This window comes from Thalia democratica, chromosome 2 (assembly GCF_965202585.1).
Source record: "Thalia democratica chromosome 2, ktThaDemo2.hap1.1, whole genome shotgun sequence".
Classification (NCBI taxonomy): Eukaryota; Metazoa; Chordata; class Thaliacea; order Salpida; family Salpidae; genus Thalia; species Thalia democratica.
Genome location: NC_139166.1, coordinates 30,314,255 through 30,331,768, shown reverse-complemented (window position 1 = coordinate 30,331,768; position 17,514 = coordinate 30,314,255). Strand labels below are relative to the sequence as shown.

Sequence of the window (17,514 nt, the reverse complement as noted above, 5' to 3'; positions counted from 1 at the left end):
TACCGGCACTAACACGTTATTTTACAACGATAATATAATAAACCGATTATAAAGGAGTATAACTTTTTGGTTATAAAATTGTCTTATCAATACTAGCCTGTCAAACCTAGATTTTTTACTCCTGTACAAATTGAATGATGTAAAATAAGTTGAAAAAGTAAAAAGAATTCTCCTTATTTTCTTCTCAGGCCAGAGAGTAGATAACGTATAAAACTATCAATATCTACTTACAGACATTTATAATTTTGGACACTAGACTATTTAATATGGTAATTGTAAGCAGAACTTTAAATTAAATTAACATTATTTTTGGAAAACTAAAAACATTAAGAAAATAATTTAAAAATTTCAAAATTTTCAAACAACTATCTTATTTTTCGACATAATTTTTCAAGCTCTCAGTCTACCGAGAGGTTGTGATCTGATGATGTAAGTTATGTGATCAAGACTTAATTATAACTTGAGCTTGCCTCACGGTACATTGAAATCCAAGCCTTAGCTTAATGAGGCTTACTTTGACTTTTATGTTTTTAATTTATTTTTAACGTTTCTGCTAATGATAGCCATTAAATTAAACTTTATAGCACTCCTTATTCATTCAAACTAGATTAAGTCAATTACTTTGAAATTTTCTAAATACAGAAATGTTCTTTGAAACCAGACATGTTAATAGGCTGGAGGTTTGAAGTGCTTAAAAATTTAGTCTTTATTACTACTAACTACATACCACTCGAAGCAAAATGAAAAATACTTGTATCAATTTTTAAATTTATTTCAGAACATGTACGAGAAATTAAACGTGTGTTACTGACTGTTATGAAATGCTTTTAATAAAACTCAACAATGGAGTTTAGAACGTTACGAAAGCAATGAAAAAAATTTACTTCTAAATGTAAAGAAGCTGAGCTTAAATAAGTGAGTATCATATAATTTAAATTTAGAACAAAACGAAAAAATGAACAGAAAATAAATAGAATACTATTGTAATATTTTTATAACATTGAATAATGAACTTATTTGAACTAACGAAGTAATATTTTTAAGCTTATGTTAATTAAAAGAAGTAGTGTTAAATGGTTTCTGGCTGGCGTGGAGCGGCCTGCCTCTTCCAATAGAACTCTTCCACGCTCCATTCCATTTGTTGCCTCCCTTGTTTGCGGCTGGTCCAAAACCTGAATGGCTTACGTGTCATGACACTTATCGCAAACATTTGTGACGGGAATATTTTTAACTTTTGTAGCACAAAAGGTAGTAAATTAAACTTTCGATAGTTTGTGTAAAAATACTTTGTTTGAGCTCAAACTGTGTTTTATTCAACCGGAACTAAATATATATAAATTAATATTGGTAAAATGCTTTATCAAAATTTCAAAACCAGCATTTAGCAAAGAAAGGATTATCATACACATAATAACTTCTCATAAATATTGCTTGTTAATAATATTTTAACAAGCAATAAAACAAACCAGGAGGGTGTGAGATGTTTGGCCTCAATGAATTTCCCTGCTTCTGTTTAAATGTTTTAATTACTGAATAAAAATAGACTACATATGTAAGAACATATAAAGTTGCTGATACTAAAAATTTTTAAAGCTGTAAAAAGAGTCTTATTAAACTTAAACATGATAAAGAATTAACAAAAAATCCTTTTTATTGACATATCGTTAATTTGTTAAGAAATTTAAATAAAAATTAATATTGTTTATTACATAAATTTAGATACAAAAATGAAACTCACGATTCTTCTAGGCGGTTCTGTAAAAAAAAAAATTATCTATACTAAGTCCTTTAATAAAATTTTTGTATAGAAATCAAATCCTTGTATAAAACATAAAAAACTTAATCAATGTTCAAAGTAATACACTTTACTTGAGTTAATTTAAACTTAATAAATACAGGGTTGCCAAATGTTTTTGGTAAATTTTCTCCAGGTTTTTAAAAGTAATTATTTTTGGATCTATTCTTAGTTTAAGGTAAGCAGGGTTGCCACAGAATAAGCTGAGAAAAAATTCCTGACTTTTCCTGACTTTATACTTCAATTTTCTTGACTTTTCTAAATTAAACTCACCTATTGGTGGGCCAACATCCAAAGTCTCAGTTGGGTCTGGTTAACTGTTTGTGGGCAGATTGCTAACTTGACCTTTTTGCTCATACTTTAATGCAGACGGGATGACAAATATATTACTAGAAAAAATGTGCAGTTTTATTAAGGATACTTTATAAATTTTTACCAGATAAAGGCATTGGAAATTAAGTAATTTTGGAAATTTCTAGAAAAATTTGCAATTTTAGTCTGAATTTCAAGGATTTATATCTAATTTTTACCATTTGAAGGCTTGGGAAAAAAAAAAAAAGAATTTTGTAAATTTGAATGACAAAATCTGACGTTTTTCAAATTTTGTCATGTTTTCTTTGTCAAGACTTTTTTTCAAAAAACCTCTATTTTTTCCGGACTTTCCTGACTTGTGTCATTTTTTTTAGTTTTTCCTGACCTTGTGGCAGCCCTGGGTAAGAAACTGTGTTAAATAGTATAAAAACATTGAAAAGATACTGTTAAGCTACTTAAAATTTGGTTTTTAATTAAAAAAAGTTAGATGATGACAAAAAATTTTTATTTTTACGATTGATTTTTTGTGTCAAATCGAAATTTTACTACTTCCCATGTTAAATTTGTTCAAGACTCCAGTTTTTCTTTAGTAATTTTTGTTCAAAATTCCAGATTTTACAAGGTTTTTTGGCAACCCTGTTAATAATCATAAAATACAAGCACAAATTTAAGTTATAATATATTACATAATTTTCACAAGAAAATCATTTAAACCTGAAGGTTTACCCCACACTTTTGGTGGGTTGCTTTTTGGCAGGGATGGAAAATCTGAACCTAATGAAGGGAAATCATCTTCCTTCAAAATATTCGTTTCTGGTTCCTTGGTTAAAACGTCATTTTCAAGTGACGTAGCAACTGATTTCATGTCGTATGATGACGTCAATAAATTGTCTCCATCCTTCAAATTAAAAAACAAATTAATTTTGAAACAACTTACTAGTATCCAACTAAATGCTACTGAACTTTACTATATTATATCTATAACTTTATATTACTATTATAATTTTTGTAAGAACTAAATTCACAAAAGTCTAACCACGTAGTAATCATCAGAAGGATTGTAGTCATAAAAGTTGTCCTCGTCATCAAACGGCTTAACTGGTGCAGCATTCCTGATGTCACGAGATTGGTAAGTTGTGATGATTTCGTCATGGTATTCAGAACGTTTGCGTGTGAAAGTATCATTTCGTTTGCTTGGACTTCTTGAGTAGTTGTTCTATAAATGTTTAACTTATTTATCTATATCTTTAATTTTTAGTTCGCATTTGATTTTGGTTTTAAGTTCAATAACCAGTTATGAGCTTCAAAAATTTATGTCAAGAAAGAAGTTATATACTGACATTATTACATATATTTAAATAATTTTTAATTTTTTTAACTAAAAAAGTTGAATTTTCAATAAAGCTGTTTTATATATTTTTAAAACTTGTTTCAATTTTAAAGTATTAAATATATTTGTATGCTATCACTTTTATTTATAATTTTCAATTTAATTAAAAATAACATGTGAAAATTTAATTGAAAACTATGCTATTACTTTTATTTATTATTTTCAATTTAATTAAAAATAACATGTGAAAATTTAATTGAAAACCGGTAGCCTTTTATTACCATTTCAGATAAAATCAGGATTACCACTATTAATCAGCTGGAGTTACATCAACCACGACTTAGTTAGCCTGAGCTTAAAAAAAATTGAAAAAAAAACTTTGTGCAAAAATTTGATTAAAAAAAAACTATTATTCAAATTTAAATACCAAAAAAAAAACAAAAATAATAACAATCGGACCTAATAAATACACTATTTTTAAGAAAGAAGATTTAAGTCAAAAAACTTCCCTAAGACTTATAAAAATACTTAAACTAGCCTTAGTATTCCTGAGTGTGTGATATCTCTGAATGTTTGAGTTTTAGTTAAAATTGGATTTTGAGCCTCATGTCTTATGCTGAAAAATGCGTACCTCACCTGCAGACTACCGAAAAATGTAGGCTTCTATAAACACAGATGGAACAGAGTAAAACTGAGAAGGTTTATAAGATCAGCTACTTCCGATCAAAATTTTGTTAACATTTTATTAACTTTTTACAGATTTAAAGGCTAATAAACAGCAAAAGACCGACGAAAGATCTAACATTTGAATGAATGCTTCTACCATCTCCAGTAGAAAGTAAGCTGTTGCCGGTGGGAATGTGAACCTGGAAGCTCACTGGTCTGTCCATGGGAAGGTGCTTCCCCTTTTCAGCATTTATTCCGAACCTATTCGAAACTTCTAAGCCGATGTAGAAGCTGCTCAACAAAAGTTTGCTTTAAAACTTTAATTACTTTTAGATAAGATTTCTTGATAATTATACGCGTTTTCTTAAATTAAATAAAAAACAAACCAGCATCTGTTGACAATTAATTTTGAGCAGAAATCGTTCTCAATTTCGTCATGAAAATCACATCTAAAAACAAGTTAGCATTTGTTAGTGTAGCCACAAAAACTGTTACTAAAACTGCTTATGAGGAACAAGCTTATGTTCAGGGTTGCCAAATATTTTTAAAAATTTTCTCCAGGATTTCAAAATTTCTTCCAGGTTTTTTAAATTTCACGTTTTATGGTCTATTTTTTATTTAAAATTAAGTTTAAGGTGAAAATCGTGTAAAATAAATTTACATTTTTAAAATTGAAAAGATCAAAAAAATTAATGCTACTTTCAATGTGTAATTTATTGAAAAAAAGTTTATCTATACGATAGATTTTTTGTGCCAAATCGAAACTTTAATACTTGAAAAATAAAATTTTAAAAATTTGTTCAAAATTCCTGTTTTTTTTTTGAAGTTTCAAGAATTCAAATTTTTTAGCCTAAATTGTCTAATTCCAGGTTTCTCCATGTTTTTTGGCAACCCTGTTATGTTAAAGTTTCACATTTAAGACAGAACTTGATTTAAAAAACCATTTTAATACTAGCTTATTCTAATAGTAAACATATTCTGGGCAGAATATTTACAAAGAGTAAAATTCAATCACCATACTGAACTCAAAACTTATCAAATCAACTTACACCTTGCGTTAACTTGAACTTAAAATTTTATGTACAAGGGTAAACTTTTGTGTAGGATATTGATTTTATTATAATTTTAGATAACTTTTTTAATAAAAATTTCACAAAACTCGGTAAGAGCCAAGTAAATAGGTTAAACTTAGTTTTTATTTTGCAAGTTTTTCTCTTTTTAATATATGTATAAAAAACACACTCACCAAAATTTGGTAACTATATCACATAAAATAATGCGAAAAAATATAAATAGTATCTTTTTTTATTAATTGTACGTTATACTAAAAATATAAGAAAAATAAAAACCTAGTATCAAGACCACTATCGTAAAGAGTAGAATTCATTCCTTGAGCTATAACTGCTGGAGCCGGTCTGCTACCCTCTATTTTAAATATCATTTCAGCTACAAAATCTTCTAAAATAAACAATTGGAACTTATTCTTGTGACCTAAAAATGTTTTTTATTAATAAGCCTGAGCATCATATCAAAGTCATAGAGGCGTCCACTTTGAATTTTACAAGTTGAACTTATTTTGTAGAATTTAATCTTAGCTATGAGACATTTTCAACAATTTAACAAGTTAAAAGTAACTTAGACATAAGTAATCACAGTCTTAGAACTAAACCAAAAACGAGAGAAAAATACTTCTTCATTTAAAAGCCAATTTTCTTAAAATTTTCTTATTAGTAAGTCAGGGTTGCCAAATGTTTTTGAGAAAATTCTTCCAGGTTTTTGAAAGTACAAGTTTTTGGGTCTATTTTTAGTATAAATTGAAGTTTAAGGTAAAAAACCGTCTAAATTAGTATAATATGAAAAGATATTGTAAAGCTTCTTTAAATGTGTTTTTCAAAAATTATATCTGATAAATTTTTGTATCAAATTGAAATTTCATTACTTTACATGTAGAAACTGTATAAAATACTAGGTTTTTCTAGGATTTTTAGTGTTTTTTGTTTAAAGTTCATTAAAAAAAATCTTTTTTTTTTATTCCTAGTTTTTTCCAGGTATTACTAGCCTAAGTGGTCAAATTCCAGGTTTTTCCAAGATTCCAGGTTTTTTTGCAAACCTAGTATGTCCATTACTTATATTCAAATCTTTAATTGAAAAAACTTTTAAATCTAAAAAAACTAAAAACCATTAAAAAACTATATTTGATCTAAATTTTTACGTTTTAACAATTCTTTAAATTCATATTTAAAATTTTTTTTAACTATATGAAAATATGTTTTCTGAAAATTTGAGGTCTATAGAAAAATCACATGATCTTATAAGTTAATTCTTTTTTAAATTTCATAAAAAACAGGCGTTAAGTTCATACTTGAAGCTTTTATTAGGGTTGCCACCCTTTAGGTCAAAAATCTTCCCTGAGTGACTAAAAACTTCTCGAGTTACCTTGAACTTCCCGGAGTTTCCCTGAGTTTTTTTAAAATCCTTTTAATGGTATTAATTATTAAAAAATTATAATGTTAAATCTAAGAATATTGAAGAACTAGCCGCAAGGCTTAGAATTTGTAAATAAGCACTTAAAAATAAGTAAATTTAACTGTTTTGAACAAAACTTTGAAACTGGATTAACTAAACCTCATTCTAGATCTAGAAAAAAAACTTTCCTTGAGATTTTTCTAAAAATCTTAAAATTTCCCTGAAGTTTTTCAAAAAAATCAAAACTGCCCTGAGTTTCCCTGAGCTTAAAAAAAAATCAAAATTCCCTGAGATTTTCTATAACTTGAAAATTCCCAGAGTTTTCCTGAATTCCCTGAGTGTGTGGCAACCCTGTTTTATATAGGAGCAAATGTTAATTTTTTCTATAAAATAATGTTGGACCCCCCAATATGACCTAAATAAATAGAAATACTTACATAAATATAAGACTTTTTGTTAAAATTAACAAAATACTTAATTGATAACAATTTACAATCAATCTTAATATGCACTAATAAACTTGAAGATTTTAAAATAAAGTGTAAAGTTTGTTGGCAGTGACGATGTTTTCTGAAAATTTAAATTACTTCATGCAATTACTAGCAACATATTTTACTAGTATATAACTAAACTAACCAGTTCTACTTGCAATCCAATCTATACACCATTTATTTTTACGCACATCCTTACACTGAAAAAAAAAACAACTTATCAAAAAAATTAATTGTTATGGCAATTTTTAAAAACATAAGTTTGATAAGTAGATGTTTGAAATCTTTGGAATTTATAAAAAATATTATTTTTAAACCTTCGAAAAAAGAACGAAATTGCTCTCTCTGACACCACCAGTGAATTTGATCAGCTGATTCCATGTCACCTCATTATTAACTGCAGAAAATTCTTTGAAGTTTAATGGTATTTTGTGAGTTTTATCACTCCATAACTTGCATTCTCCATTATAACCACGAGGAACTTGTCCTGTAGAGCAAATCAAAGTTAAAACTTAAGTTTAATAGTAAATGAAATATACTTAAATTATTTTAAATTAACTGTCACTAAATGTATACATATATATTGTTTTACCAAGTTGCTTATTGTAGTTCATAAAGACTAGAATTTTCAGGTGAAATTTTACACTACAAAACTACCATCAGGTAAACCAAGTTGAAAGAAACCACTCAACTTTATATGTTTATATACAAAGCAGGTTGATGAACAAAATAATTATTTCTAACAGAAGAAGATTTCAACTTTTAAATGTTATTACTGCACAAAAGTTTAAACTTAAGGTAATTAATAAATAAATTTTGTTTTTACGTACCTCCTTTAAATATAACCCTGTAAAGCAGCAGTTCTTAACCTGGAGTAAATTTACCCCTGGAGGTTTTAATTCCTTTTTTTTAGGGGTTAAATTTTCTTTATTACAGGTTATGTAAATTAAGGTGTATTAATATTGTTTAAATTTATAAGTCAGTATTAAACTGTAATTTTTACAATTTCTTACATTTCATAAGCTTAAAGTTCAAAAATCTTTTTTTTCAAAGTTAAACAACATTTCGTATATTGAGAGTAAATTTGGTAACAACCTTCCAAAAAGGGTTAAACATGAAAAAGGTTAAGAACCGCTGATATTAAGTAGACTTTAAAATTAAAAGTAAAACAACCTGAAATTATTACTAACCTAAACACTCGACATATTATTAATTTTAATGCAGTTTTTATTAATATTATTTCAACTAGCCTGGATCAACAAATGTGTGAAAAGTATCAATGATTCCTTCTTTGAGTGAAAACTTAACACACGCCAATTCACAAGGAAGATATCCCTTTTCAGTAGGAAGATTGTACATTGACTGAACATCAATTATAAAAAACTCTTTGTTTTTTAGTGCTGTATATGAGTTTTTAAATTATAAGCAGAATACATTTCTAAACAAAAAACTGGACAGATTTTGATATTTTATATACCCTACTTAATAATATTCAAAAACTATTAAATTACATAGTTCATAATTTCACAATACCTATTTTGCAAAAAATATTTTTTACCAGTCATAATAAAAACTTAGTAACTTGTGCTAGTACAACTATCATATTTGTTTTGATAAATTAAAAAACAGCTTACTTGACAAATTATCAAACCAGGGCATTAAATATTCGTGTTGTTTCTTTAAATTTTCTTGCATAACTTGCATTGGGTCTACTATGTCCTAAAAAAAATAAATCAAACTAGTAAAAAAAATAATTAAAACTAATATTAATATATTTATCTCTACCTCCATAAGCTCCCTCCTGCCAGACATTTTACCATGCATAGTATTTTTCTTCTTCAATTTCCACTCCTTTTCTTTTTCTTTATACTTTTCTTTCATTTCTTCCGGAAGATTCTTTATAATATAACAAAATTAGACTTATGTTTCTATAGGTTTAAAACCAAATTTTAAAATTATTTTGAAATAGATTGTTACTGTACAAACAAAATATTTTTTGAAGACACTTTATTGTTGCGCTCATTAGAACTGTTTTTTTTTAGTTTTGCAAACACAATTTAATATAGCTAAAATAAAACAAAATGTTCAGTACTTTTAACTTTAGCTAAAAAACTCAGATTCAAAGAATTTCTGAGTTGGGGAGTTATATTTGTATAATTTTTTTGGGTATATTTCAGCCAAAACTAAAAATAATAATGAATTAAAAAAATATTAAGTATTCTAATTAGCTCTAAAATAAACTCTATGACAAGACTTTCTAAGTTAAATTTTATATTAGTTTTATTTTGGAAGGTTTACTTATGACTTTCCAAAGACACTATAAAGCTTTATCTTTGATTTTTTATTATTATTGTTATTTCAAAACTTAATCTAATAAATATTAAGATAAAACTAAATGTTTATAAATACTAAGTTTTCCATAATGCTTTCATTTACCAAAAACTGGAACTAATTTTCAATTCAGAGTAAATATTTCAAAATACAATTAAACAATTAAACCTTCCATCTTGCACAGGCTGCAGGAACTGCATCCTTTTTACTGCCAATTGAAAATCCTTCTAGCTTAAGTTGTTCAACTTGCTCATCCAAAAAGAAACTGAATGCATTTCTTGGGTTCTTGTTCTTTTTCTTCTTGTTCTGGTTAATAACAAACTCACCGTTGTAAGAAGGTGCAAATGCCATGTTGCTGATTACTTATTGTATAAACGTTTCTGCAATAAAGTAGCAATTTAGAGCTAATATCCTTTTGTTAATTTTGTAACTGAAACATTTTAAGACTTATTTTTAGGATAAAAACTTTAAAAATGAGTTTTTAACTAGAAAAACAAACAACTTGATAACTTGTACTAACAACTCCTTAAATTTTAGATTGCTAACAAGTAATAGAAAAGTTAACTACAAAACTATTTTTATTTAAGTTCAAAAAAATACTTTAAGTTTAGTTGTAAATAATTAGTTGGCATTTTTTAAGCTGGTGAACCAGGTTTACCAAAAAAATCTTTTACAGGAGGGACTTGTTAAAAAGGTTTAGCAGGCAACATAGTTTAGGCCATAGGGGGGTCTAAGCCATGTTTTTTACAACGTGATCTTATTTTATACAGCTTTTTTTAATTTTCAAGATGTTTTTTATCGTTTTAAAAAACTCTAACTACTTTTTAAGATATGACCAGTCAAAGTCGGGCCGCATAATAGGTTCCCTATGGGAAAAGAAAACTAAAACAGCAAAAAAAGACTATTTTATTTAAAATCTATCTCCACCTACATTTTTAAAGCAATCTTCTTCAAACTTTCAAAGTCTAATCTTTGTAATATAACAAAAAAACATTACTTTGCAACTTAAAAAATTTTAAGTAAAACTTTTTTTTTAACTTATTTTTTTGTCATAAAACTTTGATTTTTTTATTTTATAAAATTCATAAGTAATAATTTTTTCTTTTAATATAAGGAGCATCTCTGAAAATTTGAAGAAGATTGCTTGAAAAATGAAGGAGTAGATAGATTTTTAGTGATTTTTTAAATTTCCAAGAAAATTGACCCTGAAAAACTTGCAAAACTTTTTACAAAAAATAAATTATCTCAAAAGTTAAATGCTATTTTTGAGTTCTATAAAAACTAGCTTGTAATTTGTACATCTTTCATATAAAAACCAAAGTTAATTTTTGAAAATAAAAAGGTTTTGGACCTCCCCCCCATAGCCTTAAAAAATACTATATAAAATTGTTCTGTAATAACAATATGATATGCACTAAATATAAATTCAAAATAATATTTTAGGGTATTTATTTTTAAAAAGCTCTATTTATTAGATTTTTACTAGATGCTTTTTAACTAAAAACTTTAGTGAGCTATAAATTTCTGTTTGCTAGTTTGGTTCAACCCACAGGCCCTATTATGATCTTCTTAAGTATAAAATATACTAAGTTGTTCAAAACTACCAAAATCTAACTTTTTTATCATTGAATTTGTGTTTACAGTAATTTAATTTCTAAGCACAACTGTTAAAAGGAGAAAGTTTTACGAGAAACTGGCTTAGCTGCATTATTATTTTTAGAATTGGAAAACGTAAACAAATTTAGTACAGTGTTGCCATTACACTTTTTAAATATAATATAATTTTTTTTTTATATAAGAAATAGCAGGAATAGCTTGAAAGTTTTTGTAAAAGGTAGTATAATAAAGTTCATGAAAAGGATACTTTTAATAGATTATCATCGTATATAATTAATACCTTAACATTTATTGAGAACAAACATAGTTTTTCTTTGAAGTAGTTAACTATCTCTAATAAAAAAATATAATTGGAATTTTGTAATAGCTTTGCTTTTTAGATGTTACTCTAGTAAAAAAAATTTTTGACAAAAAGTTAAACAAGCTTGAAATATTTTTGTCGTAGTTTTATAACATAAAATGGAGGTAATTATAAAAAATGAAATGAACATGACAAATAATTAATACAGCAGTATTTTTATATCTACAACCTTGAAATTAAGTTATTCAGGCATATATTTATGAAAAATATTAAAATATTACTTTTAGATTGTACAAAGCAATAATCAAAAATGCGATTTTTAAAACTATAATCCTGATTATTTGCAAGTTTAAGTTGTTTGTATTAAAACTATGAAGTACTACTTGTTTTTTTTTTTTTAATTTTTATATAGAATATTATTCAAACTACAAGAACATTTTAAGAGCCTAAAATTTTTTCAAAGTTTATGAGCTCAACAGATTACAGATGGAAAGTGTTAACTAAATAGGTAAAAATCAATTAAATTATTAAAAACTAATTTTCTAAAACTTAAAACAAATATATCTAAAATTTTAAAATTCATTGTTTTAACTTTTTTTTAAAACACAACAGGAGTTTTTTTAGTTTTATGAAAAAGTTTCTTTTTTAAAATTTTGAGACTTTTCAAGGAGTTTAAAAGTTCTAAAATTTAATGTGTTAAATTAAGTTTACATTTATTTTTTTTTTTTTGGATTTATGACACTTTTGTTATTATAACTCATTTTTTATTAGCAGTATTCTGTTTACATTTGTCTGCACTTTAAAAGGCCATGTACAAGTTAGTAAAGCTAAATAATGTAATTTGTGCTGATAAATATTTTTCTCAAATTAATGATAACTACAAGAAAGATTAAGAAAAACAAAGTATTAGGAAAAAACTAATAAAAGAAGTTTTGTACAGTCATGAATCTTCAACTTAATGTTATTTCCATGATACTTGAAAATTCAAATTTAAAAACTTTTACTTTTTTTCAGTAAAAACACTAAAAATTATATATACTAAATTTTGATCAACTTAACTAAATCAAAAAAGTAATAATTAAATTAAATATAGAGATATATGTTATTTCATAAAAAGTTTTGGCATTGTAATCAAACGCAACTAGCTGAGTTTTAATATCAGACAGAAAATATTTTAATCTTACCCTAGTCAACTAAGTTGTAAACTATTAAACAACAACTAAGCTCAAGAAATACAGTGTTTGCTATTTAACTAAGAAAACTTTTTTTTTTTGAATTTATCAAAATTGTCAAACTCTATATTATTTTACTTTTTTTGGAAATTGAATAATTATGATAATTTTTTATTTTTAAATTTTAGCACTTTGTTCAATCATTTATTTCACTTTTAATTTATCATTTGATAGCACCAGCTTTAGCTTTAAAAATCTCAAGTTACTTATGCAAATCTGTTAACTCAGTAAGCAATTTTTTTAAGAACAAAAAAACATATCTCAAATAAAAAAATTGCTTGAGATTTAGGAAAATATCTAAACTAGTATGAAACTTGCAAAAAAGAAATCAAGCTAGACTTCAAAATAATCATGCTACTTAAAAAAAAAATTATACTAACCTGAGTAAGCCCGATTTTTTTTCAATTGCAAACATTCTGAGTTATTATGAGTCAATTTAGACAACTTAACTGCGTTAACATACTATGAACTAAAACTAAAAAATGTATAACATAAGCTAATTAAGCATTGACATTATTAATGTCATTGAGCCAGTGTCTTTGAAATTTTATATAAATTAGCATAAATTGGAGAAAATAATCAAACTAGTCTAAATATTATATAATCTAGCTAGAGTGAGGAAGGGTCAGGATTGACACTCTTTGTAAAATAAGGCATTCTGAGTGATAAAAACTATTCTGAGTTACATCAAACAAGCTAGAATTATTTATGAGTAAGTAAATTCAAAAATAGAATATGCAATAAATGTTTTTAATTGAGTTTAAATTATTTAAAAATACATATAGAAATTTAAAGATTTAGTATCAATAACAGAAACATTGTTATTAATAGAGTTCAAATTTTTATAATTAATAGGATTGAAAATTAAAAGTAATAATTTTTTTAAAATAAATATTATTTTCTTATAAAGGCTTAATTTTTTTTTTTTGATTTCATTTTATTTACTTTTTTATTAAAACTTGACCAAAATCAGTTTGCCTAACACCATGGTTGCCATTCTTTAGTCAAAAAAATATCCAGAGTAACTAAAAACTGTCCTAAGTGACCTTAATATGTATAAGTTTTTTTTTTTTTTCTTAAAAAAATATAAAATAAATTTATACAAATCAATAAAGACCATGTATTTGATCAAAATTGAAACAGTAAGAACTAAAGCTCAATCAAGATTTAGAAAACAACTAGACTGAAATTTTCAAAAAAAAACAATCCTGAATTTTTTATTATGAAAAAAACTGGCCTGAGTCATTCTGTTTTTTTTTTAATTCAAACTAGCTTGAGTTATCTTTAAGCATCTAGAGCAGCAGTATTTTTTTCATATTTTACCCCTTTTTGGAAGATTATTACCAAAATTACCTCTTTTAGGTAGGTAATTACCAAATTTAGCCCCATTAATATTGTTTAATTTTTAGGAAATCATATCAAAATTACCAAAATATTAACAAAAGGACTCAGAAAAAAAATGTTACAAAAAAATAAGCAACTTGTTAACACTGGGCTAAATTCAAGTCAATCGAAAAAAATCCAAGTAGCCAAAGATGGCATGAGGTTTTCAAAATTTCAATCTAGATTCTAGAATGAGTTATCCAGTAGCCTGAGAGTGTGGAAACAGTGATATTACTATTATTTTTTACTCACAGGACACTGAGATTCTAAACAAAATTTGGAAGTATTACATAGCTACTAAAAAGATGAATCATACCTTATAGCTTTACACATAAAGCAGTACTGTACAGTAAATAAATATAATTAATTTCATTATCAACTAATTACATAGAGTAATCCCCGAGGAAACCAAATAGTTATCTTTCAGTTGTTAACACTAAAGTTTCTTAAATTTCGATCATCATTCAAGCGTCTAACCTTAATAAATTAAGGTCTAAAAGGTAGAATTTTTAACAATGAGATAAAACGGCTACATTTTTTAAATCTCTACTATTAGAATTTATTAAAAACAATACGTTCTTAGACGTGTAGTTGTAATAATTGTGATGAGCATATCGCTTAAACTGTTTGAACATTACATTTCAATTTAAACGAAATAAAGGTTTATTGGATATTCAAAGTTGAAGGCTCTAAATTTTTTTGAGAAAAAGTAATCCAAAATGCAAAACTTAATATTCATAGTTTCTAAAAAAAAAATTATCCTGATTATAACAATAGTTTTCTTTTAAAATAATTCGATTGATAGTTTCATGGTAGCTTTTTAAAAACTTTGTTTTTTAATTTACATGTGTGTTAGTTGTTATCTTATAATTAAATTTTTTTTGACACTTTTGAAAAAAGTTCTAGTTTTTGCACAAAAATGACAAAAACAGTTGCTGCATTTTAATTAAATTGCAATTTTTATGGTAAAAAGATCTTACTTGATGTATCTTCTATCTCTATATACCAATTTGTATAAACAATATTCTTTTAAACAAAAACCTAATAAACTAATTGTAATAATTTAGGTGTTGTCACAATTAAGCTTGCTGTAAATAAATTTTTGTTAAATTTAGCATTTTAAAACACTTGATTTTCATTGGTTTTTAGTATAAATAGCTCTTTTAAAAAGTGGCAAACGAGGTTAACAGAAATATAGTATAACGCCTCTGGCTGAATAAAATAAACTTTTCAATATTGCAAACATTAGGGGGTTTTTTATATTGTTTTGCCACCAAACAAACAAAAGTTGGATAGTGGGTTTTTGGATTTTTGGGAGTTTTAGATTAAATTTTTTGATAGTTTTTTACATAGAAGTGGACGATAAAACGTAGTGAGTATATTTAATATTGTTTTGGTATTGTTTTTGCAGTAAGTTTCGTGTTATAATAAATTCTTTGATTTGTTTATACATTGTAAGTTGCTATAAATAAATAAATCTTGTGGTTGCTACATTCACATTACTAGTTGAAAGTTTTTTGCTATAGATTTAATAAGATTTGTAAACAGTTTGCTTCTCTTAAAAGTTATCTCAGTCAAGATTAATTCTAAGAGTTTTTAATAATTGAATTCTTTGAGTAAAATATTCTAATAACCAACCGTTAGTTAATTTATATTTGGTTGTTGCTATAATGAAATAAGTTTTAGTTTTTGCTACCATTATCCATAAGTGTAAATCATTGTGATTTTAGTAAATAATTTGCAAGCAGTCTCTCTCACTTGTTAACATTTTTCTATCGAACTAAGTTATATCAATTTGATACTGGTGGTTCAATAGTGTGGCTTTAGCACCCCTATTCCCTTAATAATTTCCATCATGACCGGTAATAGTAATAAGAATGAGCTTAACTTAACAAGACGAGTCAGTAACCGACTGCGAGACCAAGGCGTCGAGCGCCGGCCTATTGACCCTTTGTGACAGGTCTTGTCCCACTGGACAAGTATCGTCCATGAGTGTACGATTTTAGGAAAAAAAGTTCTAATAACTGAGCAAGCGTTAAATTTTTAACTAAATATTTTATGCACTTATAGTTTTTTACGAATTGCTTATAACATTTTGGCAATTCTACAATAACTAAAATCATTAATAATTCATTTATGATTTTTTAAAGTCCTAAATTTACTTTTTTGTTTCTTAGCTAGACTAAAATTATAAAAAGTATAAATTTTAAGTATGTGTTGTTTACTTTTGTGAAGTAACAAATGAAAATCATATTTAATGCAAAACAAATAAATAAAACACTCTCTCAAGTTTCTTCTGTGATAGCTTATACGTATTACACTACTTTTCGTCAGAACTTAACAGTAGAACAAATTTAAAATTATGAAAAGTTTTTAAACAAAAACACAAAAAGTTAAAACTAACAAAGTAATAAGCACAATAAATAATCAGTCTAAAGTAATAAATAATTAAACTCAAATACTACTTACGGATAAAAAATAGATAATTTAACTAAATAAAGACACTTTGTAATCAAATTCAAATTCCTTCTGTTTACACAGTTCTGGTTTCTCCAAAAATATAGAGATAGCCTCCAACTTCACGAGATCAAACACACTATTGCAATGGTGGATTATTTTAAATCTGGATATGTCATATTTCCTAGCACAATCTCTATTATTTATTAGATGTTCTGCAACTGGAGATCTTTTTGTTGCTATTGTCTTAATTTCAGGTTCTTGTTCAATAAATTTCAATACACAAGCAGGTAGATGTTCTTTTATCCTGGTTTTTAAGTGCCTAGAGGTCTGACCGATATAGCTCTTTTCGCAAGAGCAATTAAACTTGTACACTATACAACTTTTGTCTTGGTCTGGTATCGGATCCTTCAACTGCACTTTTAATAAAGATTTTGAAAGAAATATAACTCTTGGAAGCACTTGATTGTAAGATGTTTTTGTTAAGTCTTTTACTTTTCTCTCAAATACTCGTGATTTTTCTCCAATATAAGGTAGTTTTAAAATTGCTGGGAACTTCTCCGGTCCAAATAGCCTAGGTTGATTTATGTTATTGTGGTGTGATTTTATCACCTTCTTAATCAAATCTGGTGGGTAACCATTTTTTATTGAAATTTCTTTTATTCTCTCAACCTCTGAATGAAGTAATTCTTTCGAACAGATTCTGTATGCTCTATAGTACAGTGTTTTGATTAGGTTTACTTTTCGTTTCTTGCTACAAAACGATTGGTAGTGTAAGTATTGCCCAGTGAAAGTTGTTTTTCTATAGACATTTGTTAAAAAGCTTGTTTTATCTTTTATTATCAATATATCTAAAAATGGCAGCTGGTTGTTTTCTTCTACTTCTCTAGTAAAAGAAATCTTTTCATGTAAAAAGTTTAATTTTTGAAAAATAGCTTCAATTTCGCTTTCTGTCGAAAATCACTTAATTGTTATGCTAAACTAAATTCTACTTAAATCTTTTTATGTTGTCCTTTGAAACGATAAAAAAACTTGTTCTAAATAGCAATCTACCAGACTGTCTATCCGGTTCCGGTCGATTATTGTCGTTTTCACTGTTATCCGGATACGGCCTTATCTTTTATTACAATTTA

The 17,514-nt window shown here is 26.2% G+C and overlaps 1 protein-coding gene across 1 annotated transcript; it reads right to left on the bottom strand.

Moving 5' to 3' along the window:
- Positions 1 to 1,042: 1,042 nt before the first annotated feature.
- Positions 1,043 to 9,742, bottom strand: LOC145828529 (protein maelstrom homolog). Its single transcript, XM_082936285.1, has 14 exons — positions 9,560 to 9,742; positions 8,846 to 8,956; positions 8,695 to 8,779; positions 8,311 to 8,460; positions 7,378 to 7,547; positions 7,206 to 7,260; positions 5,453 to 5,594; positions 4,490 to 4,552; positions 4,241 to 4,394; positions 3,144 to 3,323; positions 2,822 to 3,005; positions 1,739 to 1,755; positions 1,467 to 1,509; positions 1,043 to 1,172 (listed from the first exon to the last, which is right to left on the bottom strand). The coding sequence occupies exons 1-14, from the start codon at positions 9,740 to 9,742 to the stop codon at positions 1,051 to 1,053; spliced, it is 1,659 nt and encodes a 552-aa protein (XP_082792411.1). The 3' UTR covers positions 1,043 to 1,050.
- Positions 9,743 to 17,514: the final 7,772 nt, after the last annotated feature.